This window comes from Lonchura striata, chromosome Z (genome assembly GCF_046129695.1).
Source record: "Lonchura striata isolate bLonStr1 chromosome Z, bLonStr1.mat, whole genome shotgun sequence".
Lineage (NCBI taxonomy): Eukaryota > Metazoa > Chordata > Aves > Passeriformes > Estrildidae > Lonchura > Lonchura striata.
The window spans coordinates 69,714,050-69,740,523 of record NC_134642.1 but is presented as its reverse complement, the minus strand read 5'-3'; the positions used below and the strand labels follow the sequence as shown (position 1 = coordinate 69,740,523).

The 26,474-nt window shown below is 37.4% G+C and overlaps 1 protein-coding gene across 1 annotated transcript; it reads left to right on the top strand.

Annotated features, from left to right (window-relative positions):
* Positions 1-92: 92 nt before the first annotated feature.
* OSTF1 (osteoclast stimulating factor 1) lies at positions 93-26,474 on the top strand. Its single transcript, XM_021541525.2, has 10 exons — positions 93-236; positions 11,032-11,078; positions 11,712-11,762; positions 11,846-11,909; positions 13,113-13,166; positions 13,686-13,793; positions 14,246-14,295; positions 14,412-14,490; positions 14,954-15,052; positions 17,205-26,474. The coding sequence occupies exons 1-10, from the start codon at positions 203-205 to the stop codon at positions 17,261-17,263; spliced, it is 645 nt and encodes a 214-aa protein (XP_021397200.1). The 5' UTR covers positions 93-202; the 3' UTR covers positions 17,264-26,474.

Genomic DNA, 26,474 nt, shown 5'->3' with positions numbered 1-26,474 from the left:
CGCGCGCTGATTGGCGGCGCGCCGCGCGGGGCCGGGACAGCGCGCGGGGCCCGCGGGGGCGGGAGGCGCCTCTCGAGCCGCCGCCGCCGCCGCCGCCGCGCACGGGCGCTGCCGGCGTTCGCACCGCCGCCTCCCGCCGCACACCCGCGCCCCGGCAGCCCATCGCCGTCGCGCTGCTCCCCCGTCCGTGCTTAGGTCAGCCATGTCCAAGCCGCCACCGAAACCGGCCAAGCCAGGTGAGGGAAGGACAGAGTGGCCCGGCCCGTCCTCGCCGTGCCGGCGCGCTGCTGCCGGCACGTGAATGGCTTGGGTTTCGGGTCTGCGCTCTCAGGCGGGGCCCGGGCCGCGGTGGGAGCGGGCAGAGCCGTCCTTCCGTTCCGGACCGCGCCCCGCCGCCATGAGCCTCGGCGCCGCACGCCCGGTGCCGGCGGGCAGGGCTGCCCCTCCCGGGGCTGGAGAGCAGAGGGCCGGGCCGGACCCCGCGCCCGCCCTAGCTCGGGAGGAGGTTCGCCAGTGCTCCCGAGTCGGAGCCGTCGCCCGAGGCAGGCTCCCCGTGCCGTGGGCTCGGCAAAGCCCTCTGGCCCCGGCCTTGCTCTTGCCGCGGTGCCCGGCGATGGCACTTGGAGTCGCGGCGTGCCCGGGCGGCGGTGGCCGTGCGGGGCTGCTGCTTGCGTAGCTTGAAAGGCACAGGAAACCTTCCGTCCTTTTAAGAAATAGCTTGAAATGCACAGGAAACCTTCCGTCCTTTTAAGAAACAGCGCTGAAGTACTCTGGGGTTCGCCTCGTGATTTCACGGATTGGCAATGGATTAACGCGTAAAATTAGTTTTATAGTATAGTCTCATGCAACAGTCTTCATCCTCAAAGGTGGAATCCGCTGTTTTCCCTTGTAGGACTCCTAACAGCCAGACGTTAAATGTGCTCCTCGAAATTCAAGTGTCAGTGTGCACCTCACCCTTTCTAGTGCATTTAATCATCAATGTGTAATGTGTTGCTCCTGTGTTTTTTACAAAAAAATTTACTGCAAAGCCGGTCTTCTAAACAAATTAGTAGCAACCATACTTTTTCTAAAAATAAATTGAAAAGCTATTGGAAATTGCACAGTTTTAAATCTTAGCATAGAAGTGGCATTTTTCAGGTAAACATACATTCTTCTGTCACAAGTTTAACCATTACCTTTAGGGTTTTGGGGTTTTTTAATTGAGGAATTGATCTGGAAAAGTTTAATGGCTATTTGTCATGTTTTTGTATCATCTGTCAGTGATAAGCTTAAATTCTTAATTAGAAATTAAAAATCCACTGTGATTTTAATTAAATAGATAAGTGGTTGATGCCTCCCAAACCAGGATCATCTGATCCCTAAGTACATCCAAATTTCAATTTTTTTTGCGCTTGGAATACTGTTTGAAATGCCGATGTAAAAAAAAAAAAAGTCTTAATTCTTAGCCTAATTGAGTATTTTCACTAGACAGATCATAAAACAAATTATTTAATTTGAAGTCAGTAAGTGCAGAAACAGTTTAGACCATTTAAACCATTAGTCTCATCCTGTCTGCAGAAGCAAAATCTGCTAAAGCTCTCTGGTTGTAATTTCATCTTCAGAAGAATTTCCTCTGCCCTGTAGTTTGCTAAGCTTCTTTGAAAACAGCTTACTTGATATGAAAAAGACAGTAATAAAAGCATTGCTGTTGTGGACTTTTACTGAAAATAATCAGTACTGAGGACATCTGCAGGCTTCTGAAAGGATGTGGTGTTTCACAGCTGAATATGTGTGAAAAATGGGATTTTCTGAAGACGTTGGTTACTCAGTTTTCCGTTTTTCAAGACGATGAGTTAAATTTAATGTGAGATTCTTAAGGAGTTAGAGGCTATAGCCCTGCCTGACTTACAGGAGCTCTCACTGAGAGCTCCCAGCTCTCAGACATACTCTGTCTAATACTAGGTGTCTCTGCCTAGTTTCATGGGTTGCAGTTTGTGGTGTGTTTGATCTGACAAAATGTGGACTGTCATGAAAAGGACAGGTAGGTCCCTTACCACCACCATCCCTTTCTGTTCCATTTAGTTACGTGACAAGTGGTGGTGCTCTCAACTTTTTTGTGTTCGGTTATTGGTATGTCTATGTAAGTTTATTTTATGTCTGATGAACTTGCTGAGCTGGTTTACCAGCATGAGTGCTTGACACAGCAAAAGGAAATTCGTAGGAGAAGGAAGACAAAGAAGGTGTAAAACATCTTGCTAATGACTTTCAGAGCTGATTAAGGATAATAAGATTAATTTTTCTAAATCCCTGACTTTTGAGGAGAGAAAATTTTATGGTATCTGTTGTGTTAGATTTTTTTCAAAGTAATTTTCTGAAAGTGATTGCCTTCTAGCATACTTCAAAATACCTCTGTAATTGCATGTCTGACTTCTCTATGTTATACAGAATACAGATAATACAGAATATAGATAATACACATTTGACACTGTACAAGAATTATTAGGGTTATATATAAATAACCCTATTATTTAAAGACATAAATATGGGAACTGCATATAGTAACATAGTTTCTACTGCAGTGGAAGGCTGTCTCTTTTGGTGTCATTTTGACTGTATTTGCTAGAATATCTTGGTGCCTTTGGCCAAGCTGTGTTGATTTTTCTTCAGTGATTATTAGGTATCAAGTCTATAAGCTCTGTCAGGAGAAAGCCTGTCAGGAAAGCTCTGTCAGGAAAGCCTGCTTGCATTGCTGATGAATTACTACAGTTCAGGACAGACAGAAGAGAAAACAAGACATTGATTGCTGTCATCCATTCCTGTGTGTTGGGGAAATAAGATGTGCAGATTGGACAGAGAAGGAGGGAAATATTTTGCTGGTGGGGAAGTGAAAATATATAGTGAAACAAATATCCTTTTTAACGACTCTGCTCAGTTCAGGGATTTTGGACATTAGTGCTTTAAAAGCATGGGGAAAAGAGGTGATATGAAGGAGGAAAACCAAATAGCTGTGACACTGTCATTTTCTTCAGTGCATGAGAGCATTTTTCTGACAGATTGCTTTTCTGTAAATCCTGTTCTATGCACAGCACATGAGGATTTCAGTTACAGAGAGATGGTTTTGACATCAACATATGTTAGACAATTGTGTTCGTGAGCACTTGAGCTAGTCTTCTGGGTCTGCAGTTAGCCCTTGGGTAAGGGGACTACATTGTTTCTAGAGACTCTTAAGTCTTTTAGCTTGTAGTGTTCTGAGGGTTTCTTTTTTAAAAGAAGTGCTTTGCTTTTCTCATGTAACTCTGTATCACTGTTTTCTAGCTGTAGTTTTTATTTAGACTATCAAAAATGGAATGGATTAGATGTAGAAAATAGCAGAAACGTACTTTTCTGTCGGCATTTTGCAAGAGTGGGGTTTCCTCTCCATCTTTAAGAAATCTGTTGATGTCTCAAACTACATTATTTTTTGCAGAGTTCATACCATGTTGAATATTAATCCTGTTTACAAAAGTTGCTTATTCAGTCCTTTGGATTTGATGAGCTTTAACGGCTTCTGCTTAGTTGTCTGTTACTTAAGCAGTGTTTTCTTGAAGAGTGCTGTCTGGTGATGTCTTTCTGATTAGAGCCTTATGTAGTGTGCAGCAAAAGCTTCTGGGGAGATGAAAGGGATGTTCCAATATTTTTAAAAAACCTTACTTTCATGTTCACAGTAAGATTTGTTGATCCTGGCCTAGAGTTGACACATTTATATTTTATGGAGAAATACCAGCGTTTGGACCAAGGAAATCAGAGCTTTAAATTACTCCAGTTGAGAGGGAGGCAGGAGGAAACATAAGGATTCAGCATAAAGGGTTGCTACCTCAGTGCACGTTTGTTGACTTTTCTCCCACTCCCACTTTTCTCCCAGCCATCTGAGTAAAAGTAGGATTCTTGACAAAAATACTTAGTTTGAGTCATAAACAAGTTCACCCCAATTCTAAGGTGAAGTAGGAGATGTGACAGCATTCACAGGAGCAGAACACTCGCATTGAGTCACATGCCTTAGGCCTTGGCAGTAGGCTTTAAATTTGGCATAAGTGATGGTGGTTTGGGTTTCTTCTGTACTCAAAAAAAGATTTCTGTTAGCTAGGAAGATGTGAGCATGTGATTGTGGGGAGTTACACTGCAATCATCAGGTCTGTGAGGAGAAAAATGTCAGATAAACAATTAAACAGTTCCCAGTCTGCTTTCAATATGAATTATAAACTTTCATTTCTGACCTCAAACCTTCTTATTGCTGCAAGTTGCTGAGACCTCCAGCAAGTTTCCTGTAAGTGAAGGTATGCTGGTATTCATAAAAATAAAATTGGTAAGAAACGGAAGATTTCAGCATCAGGCTATGACAGTGCCATTGTGTTAATTTATATCTTCTGTGAGAATATTTTTTACTCCTGATTTTCTGTAATGAAATGACATTTGCTCCTTCCATTCCAGATACTGATTAGTGCAGTCCATGATTGTTCCTGTTTGTCATCTAGGCTGGCACCAGTCTATCCTTTGCATTTTTTAGTATGCCCTTCCCCCCTCCCCCAACATGTACTCTCTATGTTCACTTCCCTTTTCTCACCAGTGTTACTTAGAAGTTGAAGATAGTTCTCTAAACACTGGGGACTCCACCTTTTTCTGTCTCCATTGTGGCAATCCTTAACTGCTGTGTCGAACTCTGCTGTGTCTGTGAGCAAAATGCCAAAGTACAAACGGCACTCTTGTAAAAAGTATTTCCAATACTTTTTTGTGTACCTGTTTGGAGGCCTGTGTGCAAAGCACCATGTTTTCCAATTCTGAATGCTACAGGCCTGGGCCAGAGAGTCTACAAAGCTTCCCAGAGGAAAAGGACCTGAGGGAGTTGGTTGACAGCTTTATAAACATGAGCCAGCCCAGGTACCCAAGAAGTCCCCTGGCATCCTGGCCTGCATGAAAAGTGGTGTGGGCAGCAGACAGTATCTGTCTCCCTGTACTGGTGCTGGTCAGGCTGCACCTCAAGTCTTGTGTCCTGTTCTGGGCCCCTCACTACAAAAAAGACACTGAGGTGCTTGAGAGTCCTGAGAAGGGCAGCGGAGCTGGTGAAGGGTCTGGAGAGTAGGTGGAATGAGGAGTGGCTGAGGGAGCTGGGGATGTTTATCCTGGAGAAAAGGAGGCTCAGGAGCCTTTGTTGCTTTTTATGACTATCTGAAGAGAGGTTGTACAAAGGTGTGTGCTTTCTTCTTGTCCCAAGTGACAAGTGGTGAGAGAAAATGGCCTCAAGTTGTGCCGTGGAAGTTAGGATTGGATATTAAGGAAAAATATATCACTGAAAGTGTTTATTGGAAATCGACTTAGCATATTTTCACCTTTTGGGCCATTTGCTGCATGTAGGGGTTCAAATTAGTTGTTTTCAATCAAGTTGGTGTTTGAGTAACTGATTCTGAGCTGTTTCTTGCATTATGGCAGCAAGGAGAAAGGTGGCTGATGAGAGACCAGGATTAGGTTGAACCATTTAAGAGTTTGATAGACTTGTGGTTTTTTAACTAACTGTAGATTACCATAGTCAATTCTGATTTTCTGCAGCACAGAGATTACCCCTCTGTGTACTGTGGGCACTGACAGTGCATTGTGACACACAGTGAGTCACTTCATCTTGAGTTAGTTTTTCTGATTTTATGGTAGTCTTGAGCTACTCATTCTTAATATAGCTAATGAAAAGATGCTGCATCAGGATCACTATGATTAGTAGCACCTTATTTAAGTCAGTAAGATTTGATTATGGCTCTTTATGGCAGATGCTAACAAAAGACTCATATCAGTCCAGTGGGGACAAGCCTTGCTAGGTCCTATGAACATTGACTTACCACCATCATTATTTTGTTTAAAATATGCATGTTTTGAACCGTGGACCATGTTGGGGTGGTTTTTGTTTGAGGATGTAATAATTGACAGCTAATGAAATTCCTCTCCTTTGATGCTGAAATTTCAGCCTAACACAAATACCTAATTAAGTAATGCCATGCAAGTATAGGTTGGTTTCTCGGGTTTTTTTCTTTTTTAGCTTTTCATTATGTGGATTGAAAGCAAGTAAGATAGAGTGGAGAATGTTTTGGTGGTAGAGGGGATTTTAATGCTAATGTCTGTGGCGGTTTAGAGAAGCTGGAGTAAAAGAACAGAAAGGAAGTGGGGGAAAAAAAAGTCAGCGTGAGAGAAACAGCAGCTCCTTGTTGCTGTGCTCCTTACTTAGCACTTCTATGGAAGCAGTCTTCTGTTAATGGTACTGCAGTTGGTTAAAAATAAACCTCAAAGTTGTAAGAAGAAAACAAAAATCTTTCAGTCTTTTAGAAAATTGTGTTTTGGTTTTGTGAGGTTCTTTTAATATTCAGTGTTATGAAGCACAGCAGGTATTTCTCTTCAGTACCTATCAGAAGCTGCGTTTTTAAGCTGTCATGACTGTTTAGTTTCTCTGTTTCATTGCTTTTATGCACTTAGTGGGGAAAGGATAATCTTAGAATTATGAGTCGTATGTTTCCCTTCCTCAGAAAAAGCTGGAGGAGTTTATAGGTAAGGTATTCACAATAAATTAAAGGGTGTGGGGTCGGCCCAACCTTACATTAGGTTTATGTTGCTAGTTACAGAGTTAGTTTGACTCCCTTACTGTGATGCATTGCTGAAGGGGGAGTGACTTGGGACGTTTGTACCTATTAAGTATGTATAATAAGTTAAATTTTTTGCTTGTTAAGTAGTTGATTTACAGACGTTTATTGCAAATTCCATAAGAAAGGAGAGGACAATCTTATAACTGAAGTTCGGGATTTGTGAGACTGAAATATTACTGGTTAATGTCTCAAATTTGCAAAAGCAAGGTGTGCTTTGCTGATGATATGGAAAATCAGGTGGAAAGAGCATGTGCACCAGAGGATGACCACAACAAATCAGCCCATGTTTATCAAGAAACTGGGGTTTGAGCCAGATAAGGGAAGAGGCCTATAAGTGTTTTATCATGTCTCCCCTTACACAGCTCAGGTGTGAAAACTCCCTTCTGTGGGGAAGGTATCAGACATTCACACTAAGCCTGAAGTTATTCATCCCTGCTAGTGGGGTATAACTAGCTCAACTATGCTGACTTGAAAGGCAGATGTCTTGTCTTAGGAGGTGCCATAAACCATCCAAAACCGCAACCCCAGACTAGTTTCTGAAGCCTTCCACTGGAGAGAGCTGCAGATGATCCACAGTGTTTTATCAGAGAGTGTTAATTTCTGCTCCCCTCTCAGAGATACCTGGGAATTCCCACCTGAACCTGAGCATATGATAATACATTTAACTTTGTGCTTCATGGGTTTTTCTCTATGGATCACAGTTGTGACTATCACTTTGATATGGACATCAAAATTGCTAGTCTTGTCACTGGGTCCATGGGTGGTGATATCTTTCTATTCTTATCCTTTCTTTCTTTATTTCTTCTCCTAACTTCTTCTGGAAATACATTGTAAACCTGACAAAAAAATTCCAGTCAAGGCCTTAGTAAATGCCCTGTATCTGGTTAAGTTAAAGCTGACTAAATTAAAGTTTCTGAAGTGCCTTAGTTTGTCTGGATTTTGCTTCAAAATTTGCCAAATACTTAATTCTACCTTAATGTTCTGAAAATTTGCGTGTAAAGGTTTGTTATTGAAAATTTTTGTTGTTTCTCTTGTACAGTGCTCTAAATGACTCAAACAACCTTCCCCTAAACCCACTGAGCAGAGCAGGGCACAACAGGACTGAAAAGAATACCCCTTTGAATCTGTCCCTGTGCTTAGAAAAAGACTTGTTGCAGGACAGATCACTGCTCTGTGCTTCCATGTACTTTTCTTTTAAAATGGATAACTGCTCTCATTAATCATGCTGAGAATAAAGTAATTCATGTGTGCCTCATGCATTGAAATTTTTAAAAAAGTGCATGTGCTCTGTGTTCTAGTTACTTTGTCCTTTAAAAGTATGTGATGGGGAGGTGCTGTCAGTCAACTTTGGTAAGTTCAAATCAATGCTCATTACTGGTTCGCCATCCTACCAGAATCTTGAAACATGGTTTATACTAGCGAAATGGTCGTAAGTGGAAACAAGAGAAAGACCTCAGGTGCTTTCTAAGTTTATGTGTCCTCCAAAGCAAAAATTACTGCCAGTGCAAGCTCTGTCTGTATGCCTAGAGATAGGTATTGCCAGATAAAAGTACTCACAGTGATTACAGGTACCCACGTGCCTAATAACATACAATTTCTCTGTGTTTGCTGAATGAGGATTCAAATCTAATATGCCCTTTGCATGCTAACATTTTATTTTAATCTTCTAGAATGCATTTTTGCATTTGAATTTTGTACCAAAAATCAAAATTTACAAATGCTGAAGTTCTCTTGTTCTGAGCTCTTAAATGAAGCAAAGTAAACAGGCTAAATATCTTTTTATTAAGAAATTTTTAAAAGATTGGTGCCAGTAATAAGTAGTATTTAACTTCAATATAAAGTACTATGAAATTAATATTCACGAGACCTGTAGTTCTATAGATGCACATCTGTACTTTGTGTTTCACCACAGAATAATGTTTTAGTGTGTGTGTTGGTCTGTCTGTGACACCACAGTTGGACATTTGGGGAAGTAACTCTCTGTTTCAGGTTTATAGAATTTTAAGAAACCCCACAAACAAATGAACAATGAATTGCCTTTTGTTTAAACAATGTACTAGCCATACTGTAATCAGCATCAGTATTTCCAGTCTTCTTTGTCTCCACAGGTGTGATAGCTTTAGATAATCTGTTGGCATGTATGCAGTATGTTAGCATGAAAGACACATGAAACACACCAATGCATGTTTCTACTTTCTCCCTGTCTTCTGCCATCTTCTCATTTCCCCTTTTAATATTTCTTACTCTTCCCTTTTGTTGTCCATTTCCTCCTCTTACGTTAAACACTGAAAATCGGTGCATGATTGTTGCATTCTCCATAGTTAGTGTGCAGTTCTGCCTTTTTTTTTTATGTCTTCTGTGTGAGAAAGTCAAGAAGGGTCAGTACTCCTGTCTTCCATCCTGTTGTGTCATCTCTTGTTCTTTGTTATTTTCTTTTTTTCTCTAATTTTTTTTTTTTTTTGTCATTGTTGCTTGGCTTCTCCACAGCTGCAGTTCACGTTTCATGCTAAAGCTCTTTGTTCCAGGATGCATTACTGTGTGCTGTCCTTGTTCATCATCACTGTATAGGTAGTAAACATCACTCAGGTTTCATTCTTTTTAGCAGTTACCACAGTTTGAAGTATTTTGTTTCTGGGGCAAAGATTTGAGAAGTATTGGACCTTCTATGTCTAGGAAATGGCTGCTGTGTGAAAGAGAGAACCAGCCAATAAAGCCAAATTGAATTCCTCTTATTAAAAATTAGGAACTGGGAGAAGCAATTACATATTGGGAAAAAAAAAATGTATAGTATCTACATGTACTTGGCAATGTGTTTACACAGATTCATCTTACTTTTCTAGTTTTACATGCACTTAGTCACAAGAAGCCTGATAATAGAGAACTACAGAAATGTGTTGCTTAGTTGTTTTGCCTTGGCAAGTGTGCCTTGGCATTGCTGTTGCTAGGGAATATCCAGAGGCATTTGAAAAATAGTTTAAGAGCCCACCCCAAGGAACGCTGAAAAATTGCAGTTGGGTGCCATCCTTCTTTCTCAAGGTGGTCAGCATATTCACCTTCAGAATGTCATTTCTAAAGCCCTTAAGTTAACTTTCTAAAATGTTCATTTTTGTGAGTAGGATTTTAGATACTGGGACTAAAAAGACTACATCTACTAGAAAAAAAATTACAAAATTCTAGAGATCATGTTTCTTAATTGGAAATGTAAAGGCTTATTCTTGAGACCTACTCAGTCTTTCCTGCTTATCTCCATTTAATAAACAATATGAAACATTGCTTTATTTTACAGTATGGCCTTTGGTAGTAAGTTCATCAGTTTCTCTTGAGGACACAAAATAGCCTGGACCTAATGTGACCTAAGTGACAGATTCTCCTGATGGATCAAAATCTGTAATTTTATACAAGTTAATCTGTATGAACACAGAGAGTGTAAGAACCTGTGTGTAACCTACACTTGCAAGTTTAGAACATTTAAAAGGAAATGAACCTACATGCTTAAGACTTCAGGTACCTAAAAGTAAACAATACAGAGCAGTCTGCCTAATATATTCCTCTCGTAAGTTCAATGGACTCCAGCAGTTTGACTAATAAAATTATGTAATGTGCATGTTTCTTCTATGTTATACTTTCTGTTCATGCTCTTGAAATGTACCGTTTGAATTGTAAAAATAAAGTTTGTAGGGAAGCTTCTTTTGCAGTGTATGAAATTTAATTAGAAACTCTCTGCATTAAGGTTATTTTTTCTTGGCTTGAATGCTGCTGTCAGTCCCTCCGAAGTGCCTATTAAAACATCGGTTAGCCACTCAGTGGAATTACAAACCCTATGCCTTATTTTAAGCATCTGAATAGAACAGGACATCAGTTGTACATTATATAGGACTTTGAGACCATTTGACATTTTTCTTTATGAGTTCTGTGTTACTGCATTATTTTCCTAATAATGACTGCAAGTAAGTGTAAGAACATGTTGGTGACATTGGTCGTTGGTTTGTTTCTTTCTTCATTCCTTAATTCTTTTGTCATTTGACAGATTTGATGTTACCAATAATAAATACACATGTATGAGTGTGTGAGGGTATATATGAGTGAAATTACTCTTTTCCTCATGAATGACAGCACTTCTGTTGCCGAGTGAGCTATAAAGACCACGTTAAGTGTGCAGAAGAGGTTACTTACATGTAACTGATCGGGTGGCCAGTTTCCTTCACAACTCATGTTGCTGGGTTTTTAACTCAGGCTGCTGAGTCTTTTCATCATAATTTTCTTTGATAGAGTGTAGCACAAAATCATTCAGCAACCGGCGTTAAGCTTAAGGAATGTATTTGGATTTAAGGGCTGCATTTAAAGGCATGATACTGGTACTGACTTTTTAATTGTGTTTTGTTTTGTTTTGTTTTAGGGCAGGTTAAAGTATTCAGGGCCCTGTATACATTTGAGCCCAGAACAGTAAGTACATCTAAACTTCAGTTGTTTGAGAGTCTTTCTTTTAACCTTGTCTATAATATTGCTTCAATTCTGCTATTATTGGCATATTAGACTTACTGTACTGAATTTTTAATAAACTATTGACGGATAGTCATTCTTAATGTGAATAAAACTGATTAATCATCAGTCACTTTTAAGAACAGCTCTGTTTAAAAGCAGCATGCTTTCTTATGTAGAATCAGTTATCTACAATTAAAGATCAGAAATCTTGAATAATTTGTTATTTATTCCAAAGACAGCAATGATAGTTGAGACCTAAGAGATCTGGAGAACTGGGAGCAACCAAAAAGAGTTCCCAAATGAAGTTAACAAACCTAAGAGATATTTCAGTGCTTCTTTTGCACAGTGCTTTATTGGAAAGGCCACAGTCTTCCTCTGTTGCTAGAAAGTCTTTGTGTCTTCCTGTGTTGATCCAGAAAGTTAGCTGTAAGCAAGTCAAACTATGGGCTGTCAGGCTGTTGTCTTGGTGATGGAGAATATTTGAGTTATCATTCTTTTGAATTAAGAGATTAATGTATTCTGACTTATCCAGGCATTTGTTTTTCCTACATACACCCATTCAAATATATTTGATTACTTTTTTTTTTTTTAAAGCCAGATGAACTGTACTTTGAAGAAGGAGATATCATTTACATCTCAGACATGGTGAGTCTAAGACATCCCACACAGACTGACTACTTCTGAGATGCAATATATCCCATCTGAAATATTTTCCATTTTCTCTGCAGAGTGATACAAATTGGTGGAAAGGAACTTGCAAAGGGAGAACTGGACTAATTCCAAGCAACTATGGTAAAGTCTAGAATATTTTTATTTGGTAAGATCATTGACAATTAAAGGAAATCACTAAATAAAAGGATATCTTCTCAAAAATAGACCACAGTATTGGTACTTAACAGTACTCCACCATGTATTTCAGAATACATCTATCTGCAGTATCAGTTACCACTGTACATCAGCAGTGGAGAAGCTACCTTGTGTTTTCATAACCTAGGGATAGCTTGAGTTTGCTGAGTGTTCATGTTTCTGGTTATGCACCTAACAGATACTGAGATAATGTTTTGAGGGGAAGAACACTTGGATCTAAAGGATGGAGTTTTGCTTGCCTTTTGCTGTTTTTTTTTTAGTGAATATATTCTGCCACAGAAAACATTAGTTTCTTGGGGTTTGCACCATGTTAAATATCCCATATATGTTTAGACTGAACAGAAACTGCTTTTTCAGATTCAACTAAATCACTTTTAAAAGCCATGAGTACAGACAACACAACACAATTCCCCAAGTCCTGCTAGGAATTACAGGTAGAGTAGCAGTGTCTCCTGACGGATTGCGTCACAACTTCCAATGTGACTTAGGTTGATTCATGTTGCCCCTTCTTCAGTAGGAGACATTATGGTAGCAATGTGTTGTTTCCCTGCCCTGTAGTTGGTAGAAATATATTAATAGAAATCTATGGTGTAGTCATTGAGGCTACATCAATTTCCAAACTGACTCTACTCTTGTTGTCTGCCAGAGACAGGTCATGCACTATTAATATGCAAGAAGACTAATTTATACATACTGCATATCTACATTCAAATGTCCTTTGAATATTGAAGTAAATATTTAAAATAAACCAAACAATGTATTCATTCATGTTCCCATTGAGATTATTTGTAAAGCTTCAATTTTAGACCAGGGTGAAAGGGCTGGTGTCTCTGTCTGCACATTTGCAAAAAATCCATGTATAAGCAGAACAGAAGCTTTTGTGGACCTTAAGAATACATAGTACTAGGACCACATCTTCTGATTTAGACCAGCTGTGCAATGTGATGCTGTTTGAAGTTTTCACAAGGTTTTCTCTGAATCAGTTTCCCATAAACTGGAAATTAAAGTGCATCTCACTGGTCTGTCACTCACAAATCTCTTTACAATTTAGAATCAAATATGTTTTGTTTCCATACAGGTTTCAAGTACATGTTTCAGAAGTAGTTAGAATGTACTCTTTTGTTTCAGTGGCTGAGCAAGCAGAGTCTATTGATAATCCACTGCATGAAGCTGCCAAACGAGGTATGTTCAGTGTTTCAGTTGTGTGATGCTAAAGAGCAATTTGCTTGTTTTCTATTATAATAAGAATAGTAATAACAATAACAACAACAACAATATTAATATAATAATTATAATATAATATTTAGAACGAACATTTGCTGCCTGTTTTGCTTGTCTTGCTTCTTGAGCAAGTCATCTGGTAAGGTTTACTGCTTTGAAAAGGTGAAATACTGCCTGGTGGAATTGCCCTCTGCCTATACAGAGGAAGTGTGGTACCATCCATTGAACAACATAGGGATATAAAGGTCTTCTTGGAATGGAAGAAAAGATATTTGGTAAGGCTTAGTATGACTCTGTCATTATTTGTTATGACTAGGTATGACTGGTTATTCAATGAATTATAAATCTTGCTGCTAATTGCTTCCTTTCTTCTGAAGTTCATGGGACGACTGACACGGTTTAGAAAGTACTGTTTACCTGTAATGGTTCTTTTAACTTTCCAAACAAAAAACGATCATAGAGACTGATTTTGTCTTTCAGGCAATCTGAGCTGGTTGAGAGAGTGTTTGGATAATCGAGTTGGTGTCAATGGGTTAGACAAAGCTGGAAACACAGCTCTGTATTGGGCGTGCCATGGAGGCCATAAAGGTATCAGAGCATTAATTTGAAATTATTGTTCTCTGGTTTTCTTGTTATGTTTGTTAGGCTGATGGATAAAATTGCACTGCTAAATAATAAAGCCAGGCATTTTTCAATGTAATTCTATTTTTTTCTTTAATAAAAATCAGGCTAGGAGGTACATTCATCTCCATCCAAGTGCTATGTGTTTTGTTCTTGCTGTTGAAGGAGGCATGCTCATTAGTGTAACTTAGAGGCAGAGTCAAAGGACAGATGAAAAAGAGCTGTGGTATTATTTGGATTTCTTCATGCAGAAGCATTTTTTGTGAGTAATTGTTTTTTGCCCAATGCAGTCTGATTTACAGATTTTAATTAGCTGATTTGATTGGTCTTTCATTGAATCTTAACAACAGTGAATGCAAAAATAGCATAATTTCTTTCCACTAAATTCTTCTCTTATCATCTCTCCCTGTTTTCTGCAGATGTAGTAGATGTCCTGCTTACCCAGGCAAACCTAGAGTTAAACCAACAGGTAGGTTGAATCCATAGATCCTTAAGAATAGAGGTGTGATGTTACTCACCCTTGGTAGAAGCTGAAAGTTTTTTTGCTGCATTTTAATCCTGTTGCTTTTCCCTCTAACTCCACAGAACAAATTGGGAGACACAGCTTTGCATGCTGCTGCATGGAAAGGTTATGCAGATATTGTAGAGATGCTGCTGGAAAAGGGTAAAGATCTTCACCAAGGTTTCAACAATCTGTGTACATACTGGATTCCTGAATGTTTAATTTGTATTTCTTAAGTATTTCTGTATAACTCAGGTACAATCTTTAGCCAGCTCATGTGCCTGACTTGCAGGAAAAGTCTTGCAAAAAATTCTGGCAGCTGTGGAAGGTAGACATCTCACCAGGTCAAGATAATTTCATCCTGCTTTACAGAAAAATTAGGCACTTAAACCCCAGAACAGCAATGACATCTGCTTCTTAAAAAGGAAGAGCACCCAGCAAGTTTCCTGAACAGCTGTAGCTTATGCAAGAGCATCCAAAGCTTTTGGTCTGCTTCAGGGCAGTCAGCACCTCAGATTCCCTTGTCCATTACTGTTCTACCCACATTAGCAAAAAACATATCATAATGGCATTGGTTGAGAAATAACTGCATTTGTGATTCATGATGAAAATTTTCTTCATGAAGGGGCAAGAACAGATCTGAAAAACAACGAGAAGAAACTGGCTTTAGATATGGCAACAAATGCAGCTTGTGCTTCTTTGCTTAAGAAGAAACAGAGCGCAGGTATTTTTGATTTTGTTTTTCTGATAATTTTGCTTTTGGAGAATTAATACTTTAGCCAAATACCAATATACTGATAGCCATAAAAACTATTTGGCAAGTACATGGGCTAAGAATTGTGTTTGGAAGGGCTTGCTTGAGAGAGTTAGTTTAGAGCTATGATAGAAAGATAGTTGATCACATGCCGTGCTGCAGACTCCACACAAAATGCCAACTTGTATCATCAAGAGGCAAAAGAGTTCAGAAGGTGTGAAAATACTAAGGGAAGATACAAAAATAGACAACAGGCCCTTCAGGCAAAATGAAAGCAAGGATGGAGCATACCACAAGGGAGAGGGTACAAGAATCTAGCAATGTCCTTGTCTTTCTCCATACCCTTGTCTGTTCCTCCAAACTTAAGCCAAACAAGCACCAATGTATGATCCTCCTTTTCTTAGTGCTAAATTTTTTTGCTTTCTTATTTCTGTGTGTCTCTGAGTGACTGAGAAATAAAGAATGCTTTCAGGTGTTAATTAAAATAGTCTCACTGCCTCCAACTGTCTTTATCTCTCCTAATAGCACAGGGTACATGTCCAAAAGAGTTAGAAGCTATTTTAAAAAGCTAAAGACTGAATTGTTCAGTGTTGTGTAACTACTATTGCCTGTAGCTTTCAGGAAGATGAAGTATAGCTGGAAACTCTTAAGTGGAACAAGAAATCACTTTAAAACACAGGCAGGGTTATAGTTGAGTTTGGTGGGATATGCAGTACAGCAGTTGTATCATCTCAGGTCTAGTGAGAGCACAGGGAGTGCTAACCTGCAGGAGCCTAGAGGTTATGGTAATTAAATCGAGGAATAGCTGACTGCAACTTGAGAAGGTCAGGAAGAGCTATTGCAACAAAAATATTGTTCTGCTCTTTGGTAGAGTAAAATCAGGATTTCCCAGAAAACTGGCAAATTATTTCTTCAAATCTTGGTTCTTAAGAAAGCAGTTGTAAAATAGGGCAGATGTCCTTCTCTAGGTATGTGTGTGTGTATGTATATATATATATTATATGCATGTGTATATATATACGCACACCTTTCTATCTTCACATGTACATACATTAATTCATACATATATAATATTTTCCTAAAGTTACTTGATCCCTATTTGGAACACTTCGTTCATCTTTGCATGTTGATTGTAGGCACCTGCAACAGGTGTTTTCTCTCTTCTGATGTCCCAATAATTATACTAATGTTTTACTTCCTGATGCTAAGTAACCAATCTACTTCTTCATGCCCTTTAAATAAATTTTGTTTCAATGAGTAACTGATTTTTTGTCTTAGTCACCTCATCTATCACCAGTGTCTGGTAATTTCACTCCCTGTCTTTTTTTTTCTTGCCTTGATAGAACAATTGATATTCTCAATGTAACTCAGTTTCAGTATTAGTATCCTTGTTCATTTTTCTGTCTCAGTTTGGTATTTTATAATATCTCTGACACCTCTGATCTGTATACTTTTCTTGCATTTTGTATTTTCTTGGTTATTTTCACTAATTTAATTTTTCTGTCTCTGTTCTCTGCATTTAAGTATTTCCTATGTCTGGATGTGAAACACTGTTCTTTTTCAGAGGTTCAGTTCTATATCAGCAGTCTTCTCCCTTGTTCTTGTTTACATAAGTCTTCTATCATAGTCCATCTCTAAAAGTGTTTTGTTGGAGGAAGCTTACTTTGTCTCCACTTCAATGTTCAAAATTATGTTTTACATGTACAGATAGATATTCAAATGTCAATTGCTGAAGTACTTTCTAAAAAATTTAAGTTATTAAAATCATATCGTAGAAATGCAAAAGGATTGTGTAAATTGTGCTGCTAAACAGGGGAGCAGAAGAAATGTACAGAAGAAATTTAATTTGTACTTTATTGAAATATGACCCCTTCAGCACAGGGCTCTGCAATTTCTTCTTTTCCTGTTCTCCCTTTGCTGTTCCTTCTCCTAAAAATGAGAGTCATTTTTGTCACTTAGATTTCTTTTCTCAAAACAGTTGAGCAGGTTCATTTTAAACTTACTCATTTTTCTTGTTCCAGAAATCTAGGATAACATGGGTTATCACTCTTGTGAATAATGTTAGTCTTGTTTCCTCTGTGCCTGGTATTTTCAGTACTCTTTAAATTTTGCTTCTTTGCAGGTACAGTCCGAACATTGAGTAATGCAGAGGAATACCTTGATGATGAAGACTCTGATTAGCGTTTTTAACTCCATATGGAAAACTATAACTTGCATTGTTTTCAAAACATATCTTCACAACTGTACAAATATCTCACTTAGAGTATTGGAATATAGCATATTAATGAGAGGGTGAAATCCTGCTTTGCAAAGGAATAATCTTCATGTAGCCAGATGTCACATTTTAAATCAGTGTTCCTTTTTGGAATTATCACAGAGAAAGTGTGGCATACCTTTATCACTGAATATGGCAGAGAACCATCTTCTAAACTCACAAGTTTCATCTCAGGCCTTCCCAGCAAGTACCGTGTATCTCTGGAATACTGAAAGGTCCTTGTGGGACAGCAGGACACCCCTGCTAATTTTTCACCAAATCCCACTAGATAGATATTCTTTCATGCAGCTAATGCTGACAATCAGTACTGGCTGGCAGGCATAAATGGAGATGCTGCCATGTTTGCCCTCATGGGAGACAGAATTGCAAAGTTTGATTTTTAATTTTGGTAAAATTTTTTCTCTTCCTTCCTCCATTCCTCTGAATGACCTGAGACAAGCTGCCTCAGGAATGCTTTGTCTTCTCTGTTGCTGTGGGCCCAATCCCTGAAATATAACACAGGTGAAAGGCTTGCTTAAGTCAAGTTTGCTTTAGAAATTCACTTGGATTTTATGGCTTAATTATTTTGCTTTTTGAAGTGTATTATGCTGATACTATTTGTAGTGAAAGGAAGACAAAATATTTTTATATTTATCCTGCCTAAAATTTTTTAATACTGATCTTTTATTTTCTTTTTTTTTTGCAAGTGCTCTTATGTCTTGTCCTAAATTACCTCAAAGATTAAGTGTGTTTGAAGTAATGAGGGAAAATGTGCATCAAATATACCACAGGTATCTTTAGAAGAGCTACCTGAAGCTGAATGAACATTTTTAAAATGTATTGCTGCTTCCTGTAAATTGAAAGAAAAATGGAAAATAAATTCAGCTAATTTAAATCTTCCCTGCCAAATTAAAAATAAGTATTTCCTTCAGATTGCTCAAGTAGCTGTAGCCTAATATTGCACATTTCTAAAAGATACTTTCTTATTGTGATGGTAAGTAAATGTTACAAGTATTTGAGATACAATCTCATTTTCAATTTTTTCTTGCTAACTTCTCTAATAGAGACTTCTAACAAACTCATTCTAATGCATCAATCTGTGATACTAAAACAAAACCAAAAAAATGAGAAAAATAAGGACAAAAAAAGCTCTTGTGACAGACTGGGGATAAATTAAAAGCTTTTGTGGGAGTCTGGGGATAAATTAAAATCACACTAAGTATTTAAAAGATTTTAAAAAGTCTAGAGCACTCCTAATTTCCCATTTTTAAAAATATATTGAGCCAGATTTTTATTTTTATCATCCCGCAAAGAACTAGATGCCAGTAAAGCTTGTTAAGCCATTACCAAAGTGTTTGATTGACCAGAACTGTTTAAGGTGGGGACATTGCACAAACAGTCATCTGCAGATGTAATTCTAGACTGTTTAAATATTAAACCTATAGAACAATGTTTTAGCCCTATGCAATACTGTGGTTACATGAACAGTAATGTTTTATTTTGTGTGAACTTGAAGATCCTAGAGGGAAAGAAATAAAAACCAAAGCCACCAATTTTTTCTCTCTAGCTTTGATTAGAATGGTTGTTGAACATAACTCATTATATTTGATACTGTTGTGCTTCACATTTTATCAGCCAGCTCTTTTAGTAGCTCAGCCTGTTATAATAGTAAAGCCACATGTTATACTGCATACTGTTGATTAAAATTATGCAATTCCAAAGTGCAAGCTTTAAAGTCCTGTAATGAGAGGCAAGAAGGTTCAGGTATCTGTTACATGAGTCTTTTTCCTGCAAAAACAAAGCTCACAAGCTTAAAATTCTTCAGTGTCACAGGACATGGAGAAAATGGCTCAAATCACTGTTTTTTCTATGGAGCTTTGAAGGCGGAGTCTCTATTCATAAATAACTCTTAATATAATGTTTTCTGCTGCCATGGGTGCATCAGCCTGCAAGGAAGAGGTTATGCTCCTGTCTGCATAATTAACAGCTGCCAGAAGACCCTGTGTTCTTCTGCAAACAGATCTAAGTGCTGCACAGGAATGAGGACAGAAGCACAAGTTGAACCCAAGGATTGCATCCAGAGTTCTTGCCTGAGTGTCCTGAAAGAAGCACATTTACATCAAAAGGCACCTATGGAGTGCTGTCATTTTTTTCCAGGACAAAAATTACTGCTTTTTTTTTTTTTTCCCTGCAAATTTGTTTTTCTTTATGAAACTGTCTATTTGTCTTGTGAAATACAAATCACTGTGAAAGCTTTCAGGCAATAAATTAGTTTTTGTCTAACTCCAAGAGTAAAGTTTTGATTAAAAAAACCAAAACAACCCAACATAATAAAAAAACCCAAAAACCCCAAGACAAATGTCTTACAGCTAGAAGAAATTACAGCTGAAGTAAGCTAATACAGCATCTTACTAGTTATGCAAACCTACTTGCTCCCACTACTTCAATGTTTGTACCACTACAGACTTATTTGACTTTAAGACTTTTTCCAAAGGCAGGTACATTCAGGTATGTGGCAATAAGAAAAACAGGGGATTTAGAAACAACAAAAGAAAAGTTTTCAAGCTCATGGTATCTTAGAACTGAAAATTGAAGGATTATTCTGGCCTTCTACTTCTGGTTGAATTAATGTGTGTGCTTTTCTATTGAAAATCAGCTGTGTTCCCATCAGAAGTGTTGTGCTGTTAGGGAATAGAAATTGTTTAGATTGATTTGAAGCTCTTGGAAACTGAATTAGTACATTTTCTGTTGGCTTCATTAGAGGAATCAAATGCTTGATCCCTGTTTTATAGAAGGAAAAAAATGGGACATTTCTTGCATTGTCTTTAGTATAGTTATTAGATTCTTGATAATTTTGAAATTAATATGTTGTTTTTCTAAGACAAAGCCCATCTTACTGAATTCCACTCTTATGCGTCCTATCAGCTGAAATGTAATTTGCCTAAAACAGTTAAGGTCACACTAAATATTTAAACTGAGTGGCTCATTTTCTAACAAAGTCTCCGACTTTGAACACTGACTTCTTATTTCTGGATATATTATTGTGTTTCTTGTGTTTGATTTTTATATCAAAGACCAAAGATTGCTGAAAGTAAGTTAGCCTGACCTTGTGGCCATTTAATTTGTATGCTGCAAAGTCAGATGTTTGAGCATGCAGTGCACATCAAAATTAAAAATCTGTTTGCAGCCATTGCTACCTTCTAAGGAAACCGTTGAAACCATAGAGTAACAAATAATAGACCATCAGTCATCTGCTTCATGAGACAGATAAAAGCTGAAGTTACTAGAAGTGTTTCAGGACAATATTAGTCGACTGTACTTTGATCTTATCAGAAGACAAAAACAAGCAGAAATAGTTTTGAAGAACTTGGAACAGAAATCTTCATAAGAAATTAGTTTGATACAAATCAATATCCTAATTTGCTAAATAAATAAAAAAGTAAGTGCTGTGTTGGTTTTGGTTGTTTGGGTTTTTTTCTTGAAGCTATGCATTTAACCAACAGAAGCTAAAAATAAGACAATACTACAAAAGCATTTCAGAAAAAAAATGATTTTGCATAACTAGTTCTGGAACAGAATGTTGACTGGTGGTAGTGTCTGCCTGTGGCAGAAAAAAATCTGCCAAGTGCCCATTTACCTGATGCCTTTTGTTTCAGTTGATACTGAAGATGATGTGTCCCATCTGTGGCCTTTTCTAGAAAGCCGCATCTTACTTAATCCTCCTACCAAGGTTAGTAGTCCTCCTTTGGGTTCTGTAGAGTAGTCCATAGAACACCAGAGAATTCTGGAAGACCTTCCTCTTGTGACAATGCTAACCTATGAGCAATGCCACTGGGAAAAGTAATGTGGTCCAGTTAATGTTCACCCTCACAGTTACAAAAACAGGATTGTGTCCTGTGGTTGTGAGCAACTCCTGAAATCAGAGGCTGAAGGAATCTCTTGCAGAGATAATAGTATATTAGGTGGGATTTTTAAAGTAAATGTGCAGCAGTACAGAACTTGTCAGGGTACCAGCGCTCAGATGTTACGTGTGTCAAGTTTATGCAGGCAGGAAAGGGTCTGTAACTTGCGCTGTTCCCTTGCAAGTTACTCCTTTCCTGGAAATTCTGAAGCACATATTAGAGTAACTGTCTCTTCTGTTCTTTTTCTCTATATCTAGAAATGGACTTCTCACTTTCAGGAAATGTAGTGAGAATTAATATAAAATGGGTAGGAAGACTCAAAGTGCCACAAGAAAATGGGACATTGGGAAGTTGGATATGATCAAACTTCTGATTTGAAATCTCAAGCATGTCTCTGGAATCCAGTGAAGATATATGGGCAATGGAGGACCTCTCTTGTTAAGCTCAGCACAAATATGTATTTGTTTTCTTGATTTACATTGTAAAATGTAAATAATGTACATAAAGTACATTTTTGCTCACAGCTTTACTGCAGTCATACCACCAATTACGTCTACAGGGACATAATGAAATTAATGACCATCTTCAGTCTGTTTTGACCATCTTCAGACATGCTTAACATAAAATTAGAATCAAATGCTCACAATTTCTGTTCCATTTCAATGTGTCTTTCTTGTTCAGCAGACTTATACAGCACATGTAGTTTCATAGTGTTAGTAAATTACTCAGACTTTGTTAATTAAAAGCTCTAATTTTATCTTTTCATAAATTCCTTAAAAACTAGTATGCTTCTCAATCTATCAATTTTTCACTTCTCTTTTATACTTTTCCTGAAGATTGCTGTTTAAGCCATTCTCCTAGAAAATTCCAGCTGCATAGCTATGAGTTTGAAATGGAAGAAGAATGAAAAAATAAAAATTATGTCTGGCCTACATGCACTTACACTGAAAGCAAAAGTAAAAACTATTTTGTTGACCAAAACATTGTGTTAGACGTACATTGAGTAGTGGGCATTGTAATTAAGAGAAACTTAGATTGATTAGCCTGAGCTAGCATTTACTTTAGCTTTAACAACCCCCGTCTAGTCAGATAATGTGATTGCAATTCAAGTTACAATTCTATGAGTACTTTCCTGAAAAACAGTTCTCACATGGAGTTACAACAGTGGAGAGTCATGTCATAATAAGATTTTGATCAAACTTCATTCTGCTAAAAGATTATAGAGTGCTCTGAGTCAGACAAGGATAATTCAACAGTTCAGATCAGAGGCTTAACCACAGAGAGTATGTTCTCATCTGTTGGACAATATCAGAAGAATTTTCATAGGCTTCTTCCAGCTAGTGCTGAAAGTTTTTAATTGCTTCCAGTAGGTATGACAAGATTATTCAAACTAAATGAGTTTGAAGTGAAAAACCAATATTACACACAAGAAAATAGGTGGAAAGGGTCTGGTGGTGCTCATATTTAATTAGGAGTAATTTCCATTCAGTTTTAACTGAACCCAGCCTATATCAGACACAGTTTCAGCAGTTTTCCAACCACTTAAAGATTCTGGTTTATTTATGTTCTTTTAGGAAAACTTCAGTTTAATTGTATATTTCCATTTTATGGGCTGTTAGCTGTTAATTTGCTGAGCTCTAACTTTGTACTTTTCCTGGTTACACCAGTTGCTGCAGCCTACAAGCTATTACTCTTTGATTTCAATCTAGTACTCAGAAAGTTTAAATGATATTTAATGTTGTTGTACTAGGCTTAGCTTTCCATTTGTTCAAACTGGATGACTGTCTGAAGTGCCATATCCTTACTGCATTTAAAAAGTACCTTGAAATTTAAAGAAAAGGGGAAAAATAACAAATGTAAGCCTAGAGCATAGAAACTCATGTTAGATGCAAAAAGGCGAGAGCGCAATATGGAATCTCTCTGGAAAAGCAATAGAAAGGCCATTATTTAAGTATCTACACACCAATATAACAGCATTAGTTTTGTGTAAATCCATACAGACAGCCTGAAATATTTCTTACCTGACTGTGTAATTGAAGTATGCACATATCTATTTTGGCTTTCTTCAATTTAGTTTAATTTAGTTTCTAAAATCACCATTTGTCTGAAATTACTTTATGATTTCCAGGATGTATTTGCTTTGGCCTTAAGTTAAATAATTCCAGTCTCGTGAGAAAAGTAAAAAATATTTTTCATATATCTAATGTTTTTACATAACTAACTTAATGCTTGGAGACATGAGTTGAAAAATAAATCTGCTTTGTATTTCATGTATTAAGACACAGGTTGAAAAATTCTGCTTCTTACTAAGAGCTGTGAGCATTACTAATGTAATACTTCTTGCTTCCCTGTGTGAGAAGAGAGTTTGATCCAAACTCTTGTATATATTGTGTATATATATTACTGATTTTTGTTCCTAAATGTCTGAGCTTTACTATTTAATCAATAATTTTCTTTTTATTTTAAGTAAAGTTATGTAAACTAATGATTTCTTGCATGCTGTGCTCTAAAAATTGATCACACATCTGACTTGATCTATCCAAATGCATCACTTCCATTACCTTTTGAAATGGACTTTGCTAATGAGCTAAATGGTTTCCTATTTGGATTTAAAGAGCAAAGCTGAATTATTTTGCTTTTCATTTCAATTCTGCAGACCTCACTACATTCTCTGTGCAATTCTGTTTTCTATGTTGACCAGACTCTGGTCACTGAGCTATACAAACAAACTCACTGTGCACGGTGTCTACAGACAGACTTTGCAAAGTGCAGCTGGAGTCAAGGACACTGAAGCTAAAAAGCAGTGCCCAGTCTCTCGATTTCTGGTTAGGGGTGACATAACCTTCTTAATGTAAAAATATGTACATACCAGCCAGCAGAGCATGATGTGATTAGTAGAACCTGATCGGTTCTACTAATAAAAATGCATGTATCATTTTCCCATATTGAGCAGTTTTAATAAATATAAACACTAAATTTACATGATTGTTTACCCTGTGATTGCAGTGGAACTTATTAATTTGGATTGAAAAAAAGATCCAGGCACTTTGCAAAAATCTATTAAAAAATCCTCCAGTAATTTACTTTCATTTCTCTAGATAAATATGTCTTTGCCTACTTGACTGATGTTCTCATGATCTAAACTTGCAGTGAATGCAGAGCACGATGTGTAACTAAGTGCAACCAATAACAACATTTTCAGACATAGAGCAGAAGTCCAGACATGATCTGAAATCAATCATACTGTTTCCAGTACTCTAACAAAACAGCTTTTTTCCCCATAAAAATATAAATATAAAAATGCTTTATGTAAATACCTTTCTGTTTAGCCCAGGGAATTAATAAAGAAATAGAAAAGAGAGGTAAGAGCAATTACTTGCTTATGTTTGTGGTTAATCAATTTCGCACTCCCTTATGATTTGAGATACCTCTCTCCTTAAAACAAGATAGCAACTTTTTTTCTAGTAATTTGATTTACAAACTGTCCATCAATAACTTAAGAATATTACTTGGTTCTAAGCTTTAAAGGCAGAAACAGACATAATTTGTAGGCAAGACAAGTCGCATTCTCAATTATCTTAATATTATTGACATATGCAACTATTTGACGTAGTTGTAATGCAGCAGACTTAACTGCACTGAGTTCTGCACTAGAGTGCATGATTCTAATGGGACTAAGTGAGAAGGAGGTTTGGCTCGTCTTTGTCAAGCATCAAAAATTTGATAAGCTTTGACATGATCTTCTGCTCACCCACTGTCAGGACCATGCACATACACATCCCCTTCCCATTATATAATGTACAGCTCTGCTTCACCAAAGGTCTAGAAAAAACACTATTTTCTGCTGCAGTTTTCTTAAGTACATGTTAATATTTGTGTTCTCATGGAGAGGCCTTTTGAGAAATACACAGTAATGTCCCATATGAATTGTTCTAAGGAATCAAGGTATTAGAGTAAGCAAAGCTCAAGATGCTAGAGAACTAATACAGCTACTCAAGGAAAAAATATAATATGAATATTATAATTCATTGATTTTAGAAGCCATGTTGAAGTATTGTCCAAGTCCTTAATGTGAAAAATTTTAAATATTCTTAATGATGAGTATTTAAAGCTTGAGCATAATCCTGACCCCCAGAAAATTCCAGGGAGATAGAAGTAAACCAGTGTGTCAATACATAGGAAGTGAAAGCAGCAAAGCTGCACTAGGGCTGCAGAAATTTGATATGATGGAATTTTCCAATAAGGGCCTAGATGACTCATTAAATTGATGATGCTATTTGTGAAGAGGACCCATTTTCAGAACCAGCATATCTATTCTCATACTATATACAACTTAATGTTGCATGATATTCAAATATAATTGCAGTGTCTTGCATCTCAGAAAAAGGTCTATTTTGGCAAATCTTTTAAATCCTAATAATTGTGTAAAAACAACTTTATTGGAATTTACAATCGTTATTGACCAGATCAGTGGTTGTAATAGCAAACTTGTGAAATAGTAAATGATGATGCTGTTTCTTATTAACAAATATTAAATGTATTTTAGGTAATGAAGTGTATTTTAGGAAAGCAGGGTGCAAAGTTATAGACCTAGGAAGGAGGAGCAAAGAGAACAAACACCATAAGAGAACACTGAATGGTGATTTTGCTCAGGCTCCCTTATATCAATTTCATCCTCTGTTCTTTTCCCAGTTCTTTCCAGTCCTTGCTGTGTTTGAAGGATAAGTCAGTCATTCTATGTCTTTCAGCACACAGCAACTGAGGGTGATACATTTATTATGGATTTGGAGGTTTTGAGGTTTTTGGTTTGGGGGAGAGGTGATGTGCAAGTGTGAATAAGATATTGTTCTGTTAAATTATTGATTTGTAGCAGAAAAAAAAACAAGTATGTAATATCACTGCAAAGCCAGCCCTATGAGCTCACTTTATACAGTCTTTCTCCACAAACGCTAGAGCACCTGTAGCAATCCAAGCAATCAGATTTTGTGACAGCATTTGGCGATCTGCTGTGAAAGAGTTCAGAAGTGAAATGAGAAAAGGGTTGGATTAAAAAAAAAGAAAAAAATACCTGAAACTTTCTGATTCACTTTTACTGGTATTTAAGTCTGCAAGACTGTCATACTTTATATATGGCCATAGTCACATTTTATAGATTATGTTCTTAGATGTGAGTGTATTTTACCAGTTCAATTAAACCTTTTCATACTAATATAAAAATAAATCATAAGGGCCAAAA